The sequence below is a fragment of the Marmota monax genome, unplaced genomic scaffold (genome assembly GCF_021218885.2).
Source record: "Marmota monax isolate L192 unplaced genomic scaffold, Marmota_monax_Labrador192_F-V1.1 WCK01_AAM20220418_F8-fsc00266, whole genome shotgun sequence".
NCBI lineage: Eukaryota > Metazoa > Chordata > Mammalia > Rodentia > Sciuridae > Marmota > Marmota monax.
The window spans coordinates 236936-256981 of record NW_026694572.1 but is presented as its reverse complement, the minus strand read 5'-3'; the positions used below and the strand labels follow the sequence as shown (position 1 = coordinate 256981).

General features: G+C 53.1%; 1 protein-coding gene across 4 annotated transcripts in view; it reads right to left on the bottom strand.

The window, feature by feature from the left end:
- Positions 1–20046, bottom strand: part of CUNH7orf50 (chromosome unknown C7orf50 homolog) — a 117126-nt gene that overhangs the window by 4604 nt on the left and 92476 nt on the right. For all 4 annotated transcript variants that reach the window (XM_046421032.2, XM_058571690.1, XM_058571689.1 and 1 more), the window contains exon 3: positions 1270–1463. In XM_046421032.2, the coding sequence (XP_046276988.2) occupies positions 1270–1463 (194 nt within the window). The remainder of the gene's footprint in view (positions 1–1269; positions 1464–20046) is intronic.

The window sequence follows — 20046 nt, the reverse complement described above, 5'->3', positions numbered from 1 at the left end:
CCCACTCACTCTGGGTGACGTTGTAGGAATCCAGCTCTGATCTGAGAGGATATGCTTGCATGGATGCCACTGGCACCCAACCCTATCACTCTATATAGCGCTAGCAATAGGGGAAGCTTGAAAAATGAAAAAGGACCCTGCTAGTGACCGTGGGGAAGCGGTCGCTCTTCACAGGATGGTGAGCAGCGCAGGCATCAGGACTGGGCATGTCCACCCCAGAAGTGCGTGCTTAGATACCCACTCTGACTACCCCTCTGTCTTCTCTCAGGCTGGCTCCCGGCTACCTGTCACCTGGGTTTCCCCCATGTCAAACCTGCTGTGGGATGACGCAGGGCATAGTTCAGAGGCACTAAGTACCTTTATACTGTTGTGTGGCCACCACTGTCCACCACTGTCCACCACCTACCGGCTTTCATCTTCCCAGCTGGCACCTGCACCCACCAAATGATAGCATCCTTGCTCTCTGTCCCCGCTGCCACTGTCACACTCCCGTCTGTGGCTGTGTCTGCCGGAATGCTCCACTCAGGAAGAACGGCAACCCGTGTCTGCACCATGACGCAGCCTCACCCACATCGTATTGCACGTCAGTGCTTCTTCCCCTACCGCCCAGAGCAGGAAGTAGGGGCACACGTGCACAGGTGGTTGCAGTAGGGTCAGGAGCCCAGTCACTGGGGATGAGATGGAGGGACCATGGCCATGGGCAGCATCCCCAATGTGGACCTGCAGGGACGCTTGGATGGGGTTATGTGATCAGGCTGTATATGGGAAAGCCCCCTCTGGCATGGGTAAAGGAGGGTTCATTTAAGGAACCAAAACTGTGGCCAGGGGTGGGATAGTTGGAAAGTCCACAGGAGAAACCATGAGGACCTGAGCCAAGGTCAGCCCTGTGCTGTGTCCCTGGCCAAGGGTGGGGTTGGGAGACCACCACGACAGGGAGGTTCCCAGGGCCCTGACTCTTGGGTATGTGACTGCCCCAGGCTTATGTGAAGCAGGCAGGGAAGGGCACGAGGGAGGCACCTGACCGGCATTCAGCAGAGGGCCACTTCTCTCCAGCCCAGCACTCTCACCTACGTGCTGTCTCTGAGCAAGGCCAGACCCCTGGAGACAGGGCTTTTGAAGGAGGCCACCGTAGGCCTCAGGGAGACCTCCCATCCCGAGGTCCAGTCTGGGGTTGCAGAGGTTGAGGGTATTGTGTAAGCAAAGGGGGACACAGAGATCTGTGACCGCGGTGCCAGCAGACCCTCGTGTGGGCGCGTGTGCAGCAATTACCTGCGGAGGTAGTCCAGGGCCAGCTCTGCGCCTGAGCGCCTGGCTGGCGGGGGCTGGGCTGCGGCAGCGCCAGCCTCTCTCAGTCGCTTCTTCTCTTCTTTCTTACGTTCTTTCTTCAGCTTCCTTTCCAGGACCCTCCTTTCCTCTGGTGACAGCTCGGGGCCTGGGGCCTGTACCCTACTTGCTGTCTCTCCCTGAAAGTCAAGGACAGGCCTGTCAGAGCTGGTGTGTCAGAATGAAGTGACCACAGCACCTCCCTGATTGACCTGTTGCAGAGCCTTGTCCTCCTAGGCCCCTGCAGGGCAGGCCACGGCCCTCTCACTCCATGGCAGAGCTGGGTTTCTTGGGGAGAAGGCTTACATGTTGTCACCACAGGCAACCACCAGAGGGCAGCAGCCCTGATGACACCTGCAGCTGCCGGGCACCAGCCTTGCTAAGTAAGGGGTCCTCCCAGTGAAGACCCCACAGGGAGTCTCTGACCAGGCTAGGGCATTCTGCAGCAACGATTCCCGGCCATCTCGGGCCAAGAAGCAGCAAACAGAAAACAACGGGAAGTGAAGCATCAAATGGCAGCTGAGCAACTCTGGCCAGGGCAGAGGGGCTAATAAAGCCAGCAGCCGTGACCCACTTTGTCCTTCATGAAAATCCAGGACACTGGTGTTTACTGATCTAGACCAGGAGACCAGAAAGGGCACAGGGTACCCACCAGGATGCCTTCCAGAAGGGCGAACCCCCTATGCACACAGGTTCTCAGAGCCCCTGCCTCCAAGACAAAAAGGACAGGACCCAGAACAGAATAGGGGCTCCCTCCTCCCTGCCAGGTCCCCTCACAGAGTGTTCACCCCCAGGACACCCTGAATCTGCTAAAACAAGAACAGGTCTCTCTGCAGCTCCCGCTCTGTTCAAAGAGGGGCTGGGATTGGAAAGCCAGGACTCCAGAGGCTGGCAACTCCCACACACAGCAGGCACAGCTGAGAGGAGGGGCCTGTGGCTGAGGCTTTGCTGCTCTGCAGGGGCTGGTCAGTGGACATGGGGTCTGAGGGCAGGGTGCCTGAGGGCAGGTTTCAGTGAGCTGAGGGGCAAGAAAAGGAGCCAAGGGGGCAAGCTGTGCCCCCTCAGAACCTGGCCATTTTTGGCTCTCACAGGACAGCCTCTGACTAACTCCGAGACCAGAAACGATTTCTCAGGCCAGGAGGGCTGACTAGGCAGATGCCACAGAAAATCTGGCACCAAAAAGCAGCAAACAGTTGGTACCCAGTGCAGGCCTGGCCTTTGCCCCCATGGCCAAGCAGGCCACACCGCACCACTAGGGCAAAAGTCCACCCAGTTGAACCACAGGGCTGTTGTGGGGGAGGGGGTGGACAGCAGGCCTGGGGTCTATTAGCATTGACCCTGAGGGAGGCTGGCAGGCTGGGGAGGACTGTGAAGGGTGGGGAGAGGTGGAAGCAATTGCCTCTGCACATGACAGCTTCATCCCAAGCCCAGCGCCTTGGCCTCTGACCCTAACCCTGGTTGGTGCAGAATGCAGACAAGAGGGTCAGAGGTCCTACAAGGGGATGTCTGTCTGCTCCCTGAGGACTTCCAAGGCTCTGCATGTGGGCAGTTTCCCTACTGCAAAGGCTGAGTGGAGACTAAGGCCAGGGGCCGTTCCACAGGACAGTGTGAGGGCCTGCAGGGTTCTAGCTGTTTATCCCTCAGTTTCCTGAATGTCCAGCACTCAGACCATGTTGTGTCTGAAGCCTACAATTCTGGAAGCTCCAATAACAGCTTCTTTAAAACCCACTGTACTTTTGGCTGCCAGCAACCCCGATGCGCACAGTGCCCAGTACCCAGGTCCTACCCTGAGAAAGCTAGGTGCCTCCTGGAGAGAAGCTATTCCTTGGAGAGCCTCACCGAATGCAGCCACTGGGAGTGCCAAGGAGTGAGCCGGGTGCCCACGCCTGGACGCAGGCCCAGCCCATGGACTTCTGAGAAGCCAGAAACTGAGATTTACATTTATAATCTCCTAAACTGTGAAGGCCGCCAATTGCCAATTCCAATTAAATAGGGCATATTATGACGCCAAAGACCTACCCGCATGTAAACTGTCTGAGGAGGCCAGCACAGATCTGAGACCCTGACTCCTAGGCCAGAGAGGTGGCACTCTCTACCTCCTATCACACAAAATTCCCAAGGTGGAGACAGAGGCGGGCCCTGGCTTCAGCTGTGCTCCTCCACCAAAGGTCTGCCATTCTCAGTTAGTAGCTGGAGGCAGCAGACACACCCACCAGACTTGGGGGCCACCGTGCCCGGGTACAGGCACTTACACACCTCCCCAAACTGGAACGAGTTTTCTCCAGCTGCCGTGGTCTGACAACTTTCTAAAGGAGGCCCTCGTTAGAAATAGCAGCATTAACCTACCACTACCACATGCATCGACTTCATTTAAGGGGTTCTAAGGTTTTAACTGGCTTAGGTTAACGCCAGTCAGTAAAGGGAAGGCAAGTATCCAATGAGGTCCTCGAGGGCCCCTTCTGGGGACTGGCCTCCTGGAGTAAAGAAAGGACCTAAGAAGGCCAAACCCTGGTCCTGTGACTCACTAGACGCTTCTTTAGGCGTCCTGCCTACCCCCAGGAGTGGGCTCAATGCTGCCTGAGTCCACCCCATAGGCCAGGATCTTCTCCATGGGGTGGGCAGTTCTGGGTTGAAGCCACGTGGACACAATAGTGTCCTTAATGAAAGTAGGCACCCACTGCCTGAATCTGCACCTGGGCCTGTAACACCCCCTTGGCGGGACCACCTACCTTGATACTATTACACAGGTATCCTAGATATGATGAAACAGAAATGAAGTAAAAATCAAAATCTCAGCAGGTCTAGCAGATTCAGGGTGTCTGGAGCAGGCGTTCTGTGAGGGGATCTGCTGGGGAGGAGCAGACACACCCACCAGACTTGGGGGCCACCGTGCCAGGATCAGACAGGTGCTGAGTGTGCACACAGGCTGCACCACCCCAGCTGCAGGATGCTGCCAGCCCAAGGCTCTGCCCTTTGGGATTTGGGGGTACCAGGTTGTGCTCCTGGCCTGTCTCACCCTGATGTTGCCTAGCAGGGCATGTGGTGTGGCAGGAGGCCCTCCCCAGGTAGGCAGACTGCCAGGTGAACCAGGGCTATTGCTCTGAGCCTGCCTGTGGTCCCAGCCCACTATTCACTGCCCACTTTACATGTGGCAAACGGGGGTCACGCCACAGCACCATGCCACCAGGTATACCCAGGGGAATTCTCTTCCTCCTGGGGATCCTGGGCCTCTTTTAGTCACAGCCAGGTGAGTGTTCTCAGGTCAGATGTACTAAAGGGCTGGTTCCCTCTGGTCCCCCACAGCAGGGTTAGTGATGTGATACCTGTAGGTTCCAGAGTGAGAGAGAGTCACACAAAGGCGTGTGGAAGTTGGTCTCCCTAGAGATGAAGTTGGCAGGGTTGGGGCCAGAGACATCAGTGTTCTGAGAATTTGCTGCTCTGTGCTGAGTCATGATCCACATTCAGTTTAAGACCTCATAGGTGAGGTTGCCATGTCCACCTGTCGGCTCACAGAGGACCAGAAGTTCCACACTCCTGTCTCAAAAGGGAGCCCAACTCTGATCTGGCTGCCCAGGCCCTCTGGCCAACCTCACCTCCTGCATGTTCTTGGGGGAACCAAGACTTGCATCTGCTGTGGTCTATTCCAGGAGCCCCGGAAATGCAAGGGCCCAGGCTGGGTGGGGCTGGAACAGGCCCTGGGCCTTGCAGATTGTGGCCCAAGTGGCTTTGCTATCTGCTAAGGAGGCGAGGGCCGCTCCCTGATCTCTGTGAAGGCTCAGCACTGAGCTACAGCAAGCCTGCAGGGGGCCAGGTGCTTCTACCTCAGCTTATTTTGTCAAAGCGTGCAACAGGTAGCCCAAAGGAAGACAGGTGAGCTCCCAACAGATATGCCACTTCCCTTTCCCGGGCCCCTTTAGGGCCGTGGATTTGAGAACAGGCTCCAAGGATCCCATAGAACCTACCTCTATAGGAGGAACTCCATTCCTCCCCGTTCTGAACTGCGGGCTAGAAATGTGGGGTGATGGAAATAGCAGGCAGGATTGGCTCTAAGGGTGATAAAGAGTCACAACTACCACTCCAGATCACCATGGCCACAGAAACCCGGTCTCCAAAGTTCAGTTCATACCCACTCAAGTAGGACACTGTGCCGTCTGCCTGTTCCACAAGCATCTTAACTCCCTTCTCTGGAAACCTCGCTCTCTGGGAGCAGCAACTACAAGGATTGCTGCTGTGACAGGACTTGACCCGCCCAGCCGGGCTCCTAGGTGAGGGTGCCCTGGGGGCTGTCTTTGAGGCGGATGCCCCAGGGTTTGGGCTTTCAGCCACAAGAAAGATACCAGGCAGCTCTTTCTCCCTCTGGAGTTATGGTGTGGAATGTGGCAGCAAGCACCAGCATGACACACAGCTGTGACATGGGTATTGTCCACCGCAAAGGCGTGGCCTTGTTATTTGTTTGCACACTTAATCAATTGAGGGTGTCAGGAGCCTGGATGAAATTTTCTGACTGACCACTCTGAAGCCTTAAGGTCGGGGTGGGGTAGGGGGTCACACACAGAGCCGGGTGCTCCAGGTCCAGCCTGTAGGCCAACATGCCTTGGCCTTAGGTGTCCTGCTAGGGCCTCTGGCCCCACACTTGGGCTTCATGTGATCAACAGAAGCTTCCTGTGTCTGGAGGCAGAGTAACCTGGCAGGCAGAAAAAGGGCCCATTGTTTCCTGGAGCTCCCAAGAGTGAAGAAAAAGTCTCGCCTGCACAGTTGGAGGCTGGGAACCACCAGCCCCAGCCTGTGACGCCACCTATCTGCAAATGCAGGAGCTGTCCAGCCCAGCACCTCACCAAGCAGGTGTGCAGGGAGACGGCTGCTGCCCTGGGCGTCAAGGCCTGGGGTTTCTGAGCGCCCACTGAGGGAAGCATTCTTGGAATTACGGAGGGCAGTGGAGAATGCGCCAACCACATGCCAGCTGCAGAGGGGTCTGGGACAAGTGCCCTAACCCTGTATGATTCTCAATTCACTGGAAGCAGGGCTTACAGCATTTCTACTGCCAGGGAACACTCCCAGTGTGGAAACCAAGGTGCACACCTAATTGATGTGGCAGTGCTGGCTTTAGTGGCCAGGGGCTGGGGCTTCTCCTTCTCACCAGCACCTACCAGCAGGGTGGAAGCATCCCCAGGGACTGTGTCCAGGGCTCAAAGAGTCTCACATGCCTCAATGACCTACGTTCACCTCTGCGCACAGAGCAAGGTCCCCTCACTCCCGTCTGGCATGCTTTATTTTCAGAATATGCAGCTCCAGAAGGAGCCAGAGGCCTAGAACTCGGCTGGATGTGGATGAAGACTCTTCATTGTGGCCGGGACCCTCCCAAGCTCTGACCTAGCACACACCAGCCCACATGTGTCACACAGTACACTCACACCAGCACCCCACGCCACCACCTCTGCTCTGGGGTTATGCCCTAGCAGAACACTTGTTCCTAGTGTAGGCTGTGGGACTTGTGGATCTGGCCACAGCAGGGACACCCAAGTCAGACAGCATGAGCCTGAGACCTGTAGTGGTGTGGCCCCACAGAATGAAGGTGGGTGCCAACAGAATGAGCATGAGAGGTTACAGTAGAACTTTGCATCCTCTTCCCGTGCAAAATCTTTGAAACTGATGTGTACGGCACACATTTCTGATTTGGCTTCAATGCCTGCTGTCCCTGGGCTCACTCCATTGTGTCCCATAGCCTGGCCAAGGCAGATGAGGGCCTCCTACAAGGCAGCCCTGTGTATGAGACTCAGTGGCCCACCCTGCATGTCTGTGCTTCCTGCCTGTGGGAGGAGGCACTTGCTCCCGGGGTCCAGAGAAGTATGAAACAGTACCTTCCTGAGAGGGGGGATTGCTGGGGACCGAATGGACCAGAGAAGATCAGGAAGACTGACTCAGCAATCCAGGGAGGCTGCTGGCAGGCAAGATGAGCCCACCCCAGCCTGCTTCCTCCAGCTGCTGAGCGGTCATGTCCACTGCTCTTGGAAGCACAGGGCCCAGCAGCCAAGCCAGAGAGCTGTGCCAGGATGTAGCAGAGCTGAGCCATGCCTTGCATCTAGGACCGTCTCTCTCCAGTTGTGGTCTGTACCTTCTGCCTTTGCCAGATTTTCTTGGGCTTCACAAGTAAGGAAAAAGAGGAGCTGAGTGCAGGACAAAACGCAGCCCTGCTAGGAGGCATTCTGGGACAGGGGCACATCCCTCAGGACCTCCATGGGCCCTGACCTGGAGTCCAACAGACACTCGCCTGCCTGCCACTCCACCACGAGCGTCCCTCCCGATCCACCTGGAGTCCTGAACAACTGGGATCTGGCTGACACACAGAAGAGGAAGTTGCAAAGGGGCAGGCATCTCCTCCTGCCCAGTCTGCAGGGCTGTCAGGTCTGCAGGTCTCAGCTGGGCAGACAGTGGACTTGGGAAAAGCCCAGAGGCACATTAAACCAAAGACTTTTACTGCAACCTTCTGTGCAGCCCCATGCTCCATGCAGGACACCAGTGTTCCCTCCCCACTGGTCACCTCACCGCTGCCTGCCGACCACCTCCTGGAGATTACATGGGGCGGGACCTGGGGGCAGGCCTGCATGGCCCTTGGGTGTCCCACTCCGTGAGGTCACCACACCTGTGAGGGAGGGAGGAAGGGAGAGAAGTCAGGGAAAGCCAAACCTTCTGTAAGACCCTGATATGCAGAGCTGGGGACCAAGAGGCAGGTGACGCACGCTCTAGAACAGACTAGGCTAAGGAAGAGCTCAGTGGCGAAAAGACCACACGGCACCAGAAGAGCCGTTCTTCTCCAGAAGCCTGTTCACCGTGTGGTGTGACTGAGCTTCAGGAGTGCTGGCTTAAGGAACACTAAACCAAGAGTCAGAAAGTAGGCCGGGTGTGGTGTGGACGGCCGTCTAGCTGCCCTTGTGTGGCTTTGACTAAGCCCTGTAGGGTATGACCCATCTCTCCAGCCCCACCTCACCACCAAGCACATGCACCCAAGGGTGCACCTTTCCCTGGGACGAGGCTGGGTGTGCATATGGATTCTGGCCATGTGACCCTCCCCTTCCCTGCACCTGTGAGGAGCAGAGAGACAAAGAGGCCACTTAGATAGTTGACACATGAGGACAAAGTCCCATAGATACAGAGCTCCGGCCACATAGGACAGAGGCCAGGTACACAGGCCTTGCTCTCGCCTCTCATCTAGGACCTAGGTCCCTAGTCATTGCCTGCTCAACAGCCACTGAGAACACTCAGCATTGTGAGGAGTGACCAAGTGACAAGCAACTTTGGGAGGGAAGAACGTGAGCCCTGCACAGGCTGAGGCTGCTGGATGTCCTCTTGATAAGCTGTCATCTGTCGACGGACTCAGGTCTATAAGAAAGAAACTTGTCCCCTGCCCACCTGCGTGGTTCCAGAACATGAAGCCGCTTCCTCCCACCTCCTCAGTCCCAGCCCAAGTCCACACTCAAAGACGTGCTCATTTAACTGCCCGCACTCTTAACACTTTGAGAATGTGCCCAGTCTGTAGACCTTAATCAGATTTTTTAAAAAACATTTTTTAGTATCGGTGGACACAGTATCTTATTTTCATGTGGTAGTGAGGATCGAACCCAGTGCCTCATGCATGGTAGGCAAGCACTCTACCTCTGAGCCACAACCCCAGCCCCCTTAATCAGATTTTTTTACTGCAAATGTTAAAATGTAAGAGGGTAATTCACAGTAGCAATTTTTTCTCCTTTCCTGAAAAACAAGGAGAACAAAAGAAGGAGCATTTTAAGATTTGTCTTTATTGAGACAATTATAAAAAGCCAAGGCGGATGTGAGAGGTAATCCAGGGACACTGTGAGTGCCCCTGCCAGGATCCGCCCAGGGTAACATCCACAGATAAGTACAAGGCCACACCCAGGGTCCCACCAGAGACAGAGCGGGCAGCAGGTCTTTGTAGTGACGAGACACACACAGGTGGTACAGCTGCAGTTATTACAAGAATACAAAAATCACTAAATTCTTTGAGGCTAACTCTTTTTCTCCCCAACACAATACTTGACTAGCCCAGGACGTGATTAGCATTTGGTTCCTTTCTCGCTGTGGCACAAATGGGACAATAAACTTCCTCTCTTCTGAGACATCTTGTTTAAAACTGGAATAACACGAGAAGACCTGAGCGTCAACCATCCAGGAAGCTGCCATCTGACAGGCGGCGCGGGGTTCAGGACAAGCAGCCTCGAGCCTCGCAGGCACTGGCCATGCAGGTGCTGAGGCGGACGCCGGCTCTGTCGTCGAGGCGCTCACAGGCAGGCATACGTGAGCTCCTGGAGGACAGGGAAGGCGGCCACCCGGTCCAGCTCAGTGCTGAGGGGGCCAGGGAAGCTTTTGGGCTGAGGTGGCTCTCTTGCCAGAGCTCGGCTGTGATCACAGGGTGACACTGACCTAGTGACCCGTTCTCAGAATGATGTTTCTAAATGCATAGAGTGGAATCTGCAGACGCACAGGGATACAAAATACAAACTGAACTCAGCAGCAGGATGTGAAAATAGATCAGAGTCCCAGTGATACATATGCTTCACTAATGCATCAAGTGACGAGACCAAGCAGAGGAAAGTGGAGCCGAGGACAGTGAGATGTCCCTGGTTGCAACAAGAAATGAAAGCTCCTGTACTGCCACTTTCCAGGACAGTCTTACCCAGGTCACGGCTATCTACTTCAGCCATGGCAGAAGACATCGTGTCACCTGGAGGTTAGTAGAGACACACATTTATTCCATCCAGGCTAAAACCTCCTGACCTGACACTCTCACTAAAGGTTAGGACAGAGTCCCAGCTCTCCATACAATGGTCTTGGGAAGTCCCTCCAGACAGGGACTTTCGCGGGACCTCTTCCTAGGATGGCCTCCTGTGCACACCATGCTTCGCCCATCCTAATTTACCAGTCTTCAGCCTCACCCCAACTGGACCTCAGAGAATATGATGAAAGATTCAGACCATTTTCCCAGAAATTCAATGTCATGGTTTCAGACCCCAGAACCCCGGCAGGGCCCCACTCCTGGTTTGAGAGAAGGAAACAAGGTTTCAAGGGGTGAGGCCTCACCTACCATCACAGTGCAAGCCAGAGGCGGGGCGAGGACAGGGCCCCGGCACACTTTCTTTTAGAATTCTGTCGCCTTGGTTGATTGTGGGACCTGTGTCCCAGCCAGAACTGAAAACCATCTCCATGCTTGTGTCCTGCAGAGGCGGCAGCCTCAGAACAGAGGCCCCACACATGGGAGTGGGCTCAGTCACGCAGAGCTCTCCCACGGCGTCTTAATCCACGTTCAGCTGCACACATCAGCAGCCCACGTTGGTTGGCAACACCAGAATGCACCAAAAAACAACCCTGGGGTGAGACATGGCAGCTGCAAGGGCTTTCGCTGGTTGTTGCTGAGAAAACACTTAAATCTTTATTCTTGCTCTTCTTTTAACCCAGAATTAGAAATCTGTAGTGTGAGGCAAAGTTTGCTAGATGTTAGGAAAAGGGGCAAGAGGCACTGGCCATCTGATGCCATCGGCTCTGCACCCAGGTCTTTCAGTTTCCCAGTCTGAAGTTAGAGGAACCTCCAACACGAGACATTGTTCCTGCTCAAGAAGGAAACCAAAGCTGACAGTCCTGGGTCCACACAGATCAGGCTTATAGACACAAGGTCCTCAGAGTTTACAAATCGCTGTTCTTATTTAGTCCATGCTCTACCATTTCACAGGCTTCCATCCATCTGTCCAATGTCACGGCATACTCAGCTGTGCCTAGGAGCTCACTCCTCAGTGGAGGACAGACAGACATAAGCACAAAGGACAGAGAGACCCTGATGTGTAGGGAGTGCTGGGGGAAGGGGTGAAGGTGCTGCTGGCAGGTACATGGGGTCAGTCCAAGAAGGCAAAGGGCCTTTGTTCCTTTGCCTCACAAGCCAAAGGATCAGTCCCAGTTGGCCTTCTGCTGCAGCTGATACCAGTGCCCTGGCCTGAAGCCAGCGAAGCCTGGGGCTCCCTATCTGAGCACCACAGGCTGCAGCCACTGGGGGAAGGAGGGCAGCTCAGGAGGGCCCATGTTAGGTGCTTCAGGAACAAATGAGAACCAACCCCTGCTGCCTAAAACCCCTGACAGGGAAGGAGAGACAAACATGAGGCTACTCCTGAGACCAGGAGGATGCAGTAGGTGTGGGAGTGGGAGGCCGAGGGGAAGGGTGTGGAGCCCCAGCTAACATAAGCCTAGGGGAGGAGACAGCACAGGTCAGCGGAGGCGAAGGGAGGCCTCTGCTGTGGGGCCACATGCCCCAGGAAATGTCGACAGCTGCCAAGAGGCCTAGGGACACAGCTTTCTGCCTACACCGAGGTCACAGAACACAATGCAAGGCAGAGAGCAGGACGGGAAGATGTAGCCTGACCTCGCCACCATGTATTTAATTGGCAACATTTCCAGTACAGGAGGAACCGAGTTGGTGACAAGTCCACATGACTGCCTACATCTGGCAGAACTTCCATCTCTAAAGAGACTACACTGGCCCCCGGGAAAGCTAAGGGCGGGACTTCTCATTTGCTGGGTTTCAGCTAGTACCTGGCTCTCTGACTCCAGGTCAGAAGAAAGACTTTTTAGACCAGGAAGAGCCCTGAAAGAGCTGCTCGGTCCTCTCCCCCACAGCCTCCCACTGCCCAGCAACCGGCACAAAACACTGTCGGGACCAGGGGCTCCTTCCTGACCTTGGCTGGAGGAACCCATAGCCCCTTCGGTCCACAGCACTCCACAACTTGCAATAGAGGCATCATGACCACCACTCAGGGAGGTGGCTAACTGGTCTGAAGCAGGGACCTGAACTGTCTCTTGATGCCAGAATACCTTCCAGTTTCTCCAGATCCCAGAGGCCCAGGCCCTTCATCTCTGCTGACAGTCCTCAGTGCAGCATTTGGGAAGATGAACATGCCCCTTGGCTTAGGCTCCCCTTTGGTATAACAGCTGTGTTTACCCACATGCAGGGCTGCCTGGGGCTCTAATTAGATTCTAGGCATAAGGATGCCATCTAATGGTGCATAAGACTGGACATTTGTTACTACTGAGCCCATGCAGCTTTCAACTCAGATGAACCCAGCACACAGACAGCCCATGTGGAATGTCACAGGTATGGCTTTTAGGGGCAAGTGATCACTGGGAATGGAAGGCAAAGATAACACACACAGAAATGCTTCTGAGTGTTTGTTACTAGAAGGTTGTTTTACTCTGCAACTCCCTGGCCAAGCTTATTTCCATCCTAGCTATTAAAATCCTAATCTTCCTTCATTTTATCTGTGGAAAAATATGACTGACTAGGAATCCAAGGCTGCATTTTGTTTTTAAACTGGATTGCAATTCTGGCAGGATGATAGTTAGCAAAGGCAAAGCTGGGCAAAATGCTAAGCACGGGAGTGAGTTTCAAGTAACATTTAACACACAGAAAACATGTTTCTCAACAACTTGCAAGAAATTAGCTGACACTTGTTTCTAATTTGTTGGTGCAGATCTTGCCATTTCAGCGCAACCCAGATTCTTAATATCTAAAAAACCTACTGCAAAAGTGCAGAGTCACCCAACTCACAGCTGCAGCTCTGGCTCCAGGGTGCAGCTTGCAGAGAACACGAGGTCTCCATCTTATCTGAGGGAGAGAAGTGACTGAAAGTGTGGGGGGGGGATCAACTTTGCACAAGGTTTTCAAATACAGTCTTCCTGTTTAAACCTCACAGTCTCTGGCTCTATTCTTCCTGTGATGTTAAAAAGAGTGACTGACTTTTGAGTACTAACTGAAAACACCAGAACTATGTTCTCACGGGGGGGGGGGGGGGCACTTTCCACCTTCAGCCCAAACTTTAAAAGGGGGAAGCTGGGGAGGGGGCCTCTTGCCCTGTGGGCTCTGCAGACACTAGGTACCAGCACCCCAAGCTGTTCGAGGGCCTGCAAAAATGCTTGAGCTCCGGTAAAATAAAACAAAACATACTACTGGCTCCAAAGTGAGACACAGCAGAATCAAATAACTAAGTTCTTCGTTAAATGTCTGTAAAGTTCACTCTACATCAATTTCACTGTCAACTGCAATTTTCATTTAAAAGTTCTTTATGGGTTAGTTTACTCCGCAAGAAATTCTGGGTGTACACGGTGAATTAGAAAAAGCACACTGCCAATTAAATAAGTTTTTCATGGCCAAATAATTCCAAAAGCAAACCAACGAATATACCGCGAGGTCGGTGAAAACTCGATTTGCCCGACCCGAGGCAGGGCCCAGCGAGGGTCGGCAGGGCTGGGCGCCCAGGGCACGGCTGCACCATCCTCGCCCTGCCCCACGGACCTGCCCCTCGGAGGAGCTGGGTCTTGCGCGCGGCTGGGCCCGCGCCGCTGCCCCGCCCTGGGGTCGCTGGGCACCTGTCGCCGCGGGGCGGGGCGGGACACCAGGACAGGACCCGCCCGCTCCCTCCCCGGCCCGGCGCACTGACCTCCGGGTCCCAGGCCGGCGGGCTTCGTCAGCACGGACCGCCAGGACGGCCAGGACCGCGCCCGCCGCGCCTGCGGCCCGTCCCGCAGCCCGCCGCAGCGACAGCACACTGCGCATGTCAGGCCGCCCGGCTCGGCTGGAACCAGATCCAGCCGGCTGGGCAGTGACGCAAGAGCGCGCTCTCTCGGCGTGAGGGTGGGCCCCCCGTGGGCGGGGCTGTCGCCGCTGCACGTGGCGCGCCGCTGCAGGCGAGGCTGGGGCGGTCCGGCACCAAAGAGGTAGGGGAGCAGGTGCTGGCATTGCTGCGGCCACTGCCATGGCCATCAGGCGCTGTTCTGTGTGGGAAAATGGGCGGCGGGCGGATGGCGTGCTCCTCCCACACACTCAAACTACACTTCCAGCCCTGCTCACCGGAGCACTGGGGCTCAGGGTCCCATGGCTCCCATTACAGGGCAGGAAGCCACCCATCGTGGTCCTCGCACCCCCCAGCACTGATTGACCATCATCTCGCAGGACCTCTCACCTCCCAGGTTCTCCTGCACGCCTGCTTACACGCTCCCCTTCCTGGAGAACTGCCAGCGGGGCCCACAGCCCCACCACTGCTCTTCTGCACCTTGGCCCCCAGCTGGGGCTGGGCTTCCTTATGAGTGCCCGCCCTCACAATACCAAAGAGCCCTTCAGAGGGTCTTGCACAGAAGCTCGCACTGCTGACATGCCTGGCAACATGGCGTTCAATAAACACTCCTGGCACTGGGAGGCACCCTGCATTTTCTTCACCAGGCAAACAACAACCCCTAATATCAAGACAGCGGGTCAATTTTATCGTCCCAGGAAATCGCAGCCACACTTGGAGGACCAAGTGCCTGCCAGATCCACCCTGGGAGGACTTAACAATAAGTATTTGAGGAGGAGATGTGAGAGGGGGGCCCAGACCCCTCTCCAGATGGAGGGGTGGCCTGTCACCCCAACCCCTGCGGCAAAAAGCAGAAGTCAGGTGTTCTAGTACATGTTGTGCTTTGGCTGCTGATGCCTGTTCTAGAAGGTTCTTTCCCGCACTCGTTGTGCAAAGCCAGGGGTATAAGTGTCCCAGCCCTCATGCTTGATAAGGATCCCCATGGTGCCTGAGCCAATACTGCACTTTCTAGTTTTTTTTTCCCCCCTTGGCCATTTCACCAATACCTGAGGGCCGGTCCACACACAAAGGCTTGAGGCTTGCTCAGTCAGGCATACCTGCTGGACTACAAAGGCCCAGCCAGATCTGGATGGACAAAGGTAGAGGGAGGGTGAGGACTAAAACCTTGCTGTTGACATCAGTATTATTTTACAGATAAGGAAACTGATGTTTTAAAACATTAGTTTCAGGGAATGGATTCAATTCTGGGTCTTCTGGGTCCTAAAAGACCTAGTGCTGACCTGGTGCATTTCCAGGGTAAGCCCTCTGACCAAGGCAACCACCTGCCAGCACAGGAGCTTCTGGCCAGGTTTCCTCTTCCCTGTGTCCCCTTCCTACTCAACAGGCTGCTTTGGGACTCAACAAAGAGAGCAGGAGGGGGGAAGCTGGCTTAGCAGTAGGGTTTAGCCTCAGCAGCCTGGGGCAGGGGCACTGACTAGGGCACACGAGATGGGCATGCACATGCTCTCCACATATCTGTGAGGCAAGCTGTATATACCAGTACTCTTCGAAGTGCTGTATGCCAGGTACCCTAGGACAGTACACCCTACACATTGGGATACTGTCCTATGTGCTAACTACTGTGGGAAACAGATGAAAATACCTGCCCACCTGGATAGAAGATTGAGGCTATGATACTAAGAAAAATGAAGTGGGAAAGGAATAGAAGGAAGCATAGGCTTCTGTTCTGCAGTTCAAAAGGCTGGGAGGATGTAAATCTGAATTAGCTCCACACAAATGAAACGCGTAGTTGTGGATTAACAAACACTTAAGAATGTTGGATGGAAAAATCACAAGACACTGACGGAGATTTTTAAATATCTAATAAATGGAGAGACCATACTGTGTTTATGGAATACCAGATAACTGAGTAAAGACGCCGATTCGCCCTCATTTAATTATTGTTATTTTATTTATTTATATTTTTGGTACCAGGGATTGAACTCAGGGGCACTTGACCACTGAGCCACATCTCCAGCCATATTTTGTATTTTATGTTTAGAGACAGGGTCTCACTAAATTGCCCAGGTTGGCCTTGAACTTGCCTTACCCCTCCTGCCTCAGCCTCTGAAGTTGCCTGCTCCATAGTGTCTAGCAGAGATTTAATTTTTTGATAAAGGTTGTAAAAGCAACTGGAAGAAGGGAGTGTTTTCAATAAATGATGCTAGAACAACAGGACATCCCAGGGCAAAGAAAGAAACCCTGAGCCAAAGAAGAGGAACAAATGGCAAATGAGCACATGAAAAGATGCTCAATGCCGTATGTCATTATGGAATTACAAACTGAAACAAGATGCTGCTTCACAACTTAAAAACTCTGATACTCCAAATGGTGGTGAGGATGTAGAATAACAGGAACTCTCGTTCGTTGCTGGTGGGAATGCAAAATGGTGCAGAGGAGAGTTTGGCAGTCCTTACAAACTAAACATTTTCTTACTGTGCAATCCCACAATTGTGTTCCTTGGTATTTACCCAAAGGAGATGAAAACTTATGTCCACACAAAATCCTGCATATGCATGTTTATAACAGCCTTACTCATAATTACCCAAACTCAGAAGCAACCAAAGTCTCTCTTAATAGGTGAATAAATAAACAGCGGTATAACCATACAGTGTACCATTATTCAGCACTAAAAAGAAATGGGCTATCAAGCCATGGAAAGCCAGGCAAGATCTTACATGCATGTTGCTAAGTCAAAGAAGCCAATCTGAAACGGCTGTATGACTTCAACAATATGACATTCGGGAAAAGGTAAGTTATCAACAATAAAAGGATCAGGGGTTGAGGGAGGGAGGGATGAATAGACAGGTAGAGGACTGAGTATTCTCAGGGCTGTGAAACCATTCTGTGTGACACTACCATGGCAGATACATGTTTTACATCCACAGAAGTCACGAAACCAAGTGAACCCCAATGCAAATGACAGATTCCGAGTGACAAGATGTGTCAGGGACGTCTTGCTGTCCAGAAGAGATATACCGCTGCTGTTGGAGGGGCATTGATAATGGGAAAGCCATGCATGTGCAGGGACAGGAGGATATGGGAAACATGGTCCTTTCCACTGAGTTTTGTGCAAACCTACAAGTGTTCTGAAAAAAAGATATTTTGAATAAACCCTAAGCTTCACAAAAATGACCTTGAATGGGTTATAAATTAAACTCAAATGTTAAACTAAGACTTTTCTAAGAGAACATAGGGGGAAATCTTCAGGACTGGAGATTTAGCCAAGAGGTCTTCAAAGGACACCAAAAACAGATCCATAAAATTTAAAAGTCAAAACATTAGACCTCACCAAAATTGAAGAATCTTTTGCTCTGCAAAAGAACTCAAAAGGATGTCAAAGACAAGCTATGTAGGGGGACAGAATTTTTAGAAACTGTATCGTAGCAGGAGTCTCCTGTCTAGAATATGTAAACAAGTAGAAAATGAGAAAAAGACATTTCTCTGAAGAGGACATTCAGATGGCACATAAGCAGACAGAACGGAATTTAACATCACAGCCACAAGGGACACGCAAAGACTGACCCCACAGAGATACTGCCGCAAGCTTTCAGAACAACTACGACATTGACAATTTACAAAGATGTGGGAGACCGGACCTCACATCCACTGCTGGTAGAAATATAAAGGGACACAGCGACCAGCAAAACAGCTCAGCAATTATTAAAATCTAACATGAAATACCAGATCATGCAGCAATGAGGACACGAAAACTTAATATCCACACAAAATCCAGGACATAATTGCTTATGGCAGCTTTATTTGTAGCAACCAAAAAGGATACAACAAAAAAATGACCTTCAATTGGTGAGTGGTTAAAACATGGCACCTCCACACCAGGAGTTTTACTTGGCAACAGGAAGGAACAACTGTTGAGACCACAGCAGCTGGGCGACCTCAGGGCATTATATGTAAAGTCATAACAAAGTCAATCTCAAAGGCCACACTCTGATTTCATTCGTAAGGCGTAAGACATTCTCGAGGTGACGTAATACAGAGATGGCGAGCAGATGAGGGCTGCCAGGAGGCAGGTGGCCACAGCTGAACAGTGTGGTTGAAAAGATCTGTGGTGCTAGGTGGCCCTGCACCCGCATTCATGGCGCCAATGGGAGCCTGCACAAGGATGAAGGGCCCAGAGCTCACACAGTGCAGTGACAAGATCCTGGTGTAGAAAATGAGCTAGAGCTGTGTTAAGAGTGAGCCACTGGGAAGGTGGGTGAAGGGAACAGGGACGACTCTGCTATTTTTCTAACCTCCTAAGAATCTATAACTTTCAAAAATGATAAAAGAGCTGAGTACAGTGGCACATGCCTGTAATCCCAGCAACTTGGGAGGCTGAGGCAAGAGGATCCCACGTTTGATACCAGCCAGGGCAACTTAGTGAGATCCTGTCTAAAATTAAAAGGGCTAGGGATTTGGCTCAGTGGTAGAGTGCTGTGAGTTCAACCCCCAGTTCAAAAAGGAGAAGAGGGAGTGGGAGGACAAAAACCTCACCATTCTCTTGAAGTCCCAGTTGCAATGCCATCTGAAGCCCTCTCTGGACAAAGCACATGCCAGAAGCACTCTTTTGCACCTGCTGGTCTAGGCCACCAGTGGAGACAGCTGCCCTTCTAGTGTCAGAGGTCTTGGCTCCTGGGCCAAGGCTAGCAGCCCACATCTTAATGGGCAGGGAGGGCAGGCTTGAAGATGAACAGGTGCAGTACCAGGAACCAGGGGGGCTCGTAGCTCTCCCCTCGTGGACCCCCAGGAAGGAAGCACTTCAGGCATACTGTTTTTAATTTTGACTAAAGGTCTGCAAGGAGAAAAGATACCCCTAGAATAAAGACTCTAGTTTCCCAGTAATCTTCCATCTTCCTCTTCAGGACTGGCTGTGATGTGTCCGCTGAATCACGGGGTTGGGGGTGGTGGTGGTGGTGGTGTAACTAGCCACCGAGGCACCAGCTTTGGAAGCGTATAAGGACATTAAGTGCCAGGACAGCCCACAGGATGGCTCTGGCCACCTGTCTATCCGATGGCTGAGCTTGGGGTTTACCCACGTATCTGGAAGGGGAAGCGAGCTCCCTATTGCCAGGTCAGGCATGGCAGCCCACCCTCAGCTCCTGCCCAGTGGCTAGTTTTCAGGTCACAGAACCAAGAACTTGGGCATCCCAGGGCTATGCTGGGATCTGCATGGTGTCCTGTGGCACCAGGAAGTACATGCTCTCTTGCTCCTTCTTTGATCTTCATGCACAGAAGTAGAGTGTGTGGGCTTCTTTCCAAGCAGGTCCTAGTGGGAGCAAGGGGACCCTCCAAAGTCAGGGTTTCCCTTCCTGCCAAATAGAGCCGATAGAGCCTCCCCTGGTGGGTGCAAGATACCCTGGTGATGGGTCATACCAAAGCACCCTGACTTGGCCCCGAAGGGCATGCACTGTCTCCCTCTGCCTTGGTCCAGGAACTTGTGCATCTCTGGTGAGCCTGACCTCTCTGAGTGATTCCTGTAGCTACTGGGAATTCTACCTCAGTGGACAGAATCACACTGCCATCTGCATGTGTGAGAGGAAGTGCAGTGGAGGGTGCCCAGGTTGTTTTAGGGAAAGCAGGGAACCCTGACTCACCCTCCAACCTTGGAGAACAGCAAAGGGCAAGGGGCTAGGGAACTGTTAATGCTGTTCATCAATTCTATCTCTTAGATGCAAAAGGCAACGGGGTTTAACAGCTGGCGTCACAAGGAAGTTCAGTAACATCCCGGGGCTAACCCACGATTCAATGAGATCATCCCCACCAAGAGATACAAATCTGTACAACGCCCCCATGCCACATCCCTCTCACCCCAACTGACACTGCAGACAGGAGCAGTTTTCCAAGCAGCTGTTTTCCCCAGCACTGGCAATGGCATCCAAGGCCCCAGCCTTCTCCTAGTACAAGATTCAGCTGCACAATGGGCAGCCCCAGCCCTGGTGTTCCTCATTAGCACATGAAGTGTCCACTAACCTGTGCCTTTTCCCTTCTCGGCATGACTTTCGGCTAAACTGATTCCTACTACTTGCGGAAGTAGAGTGGCTATGAGGGACAGGGTGAGCTC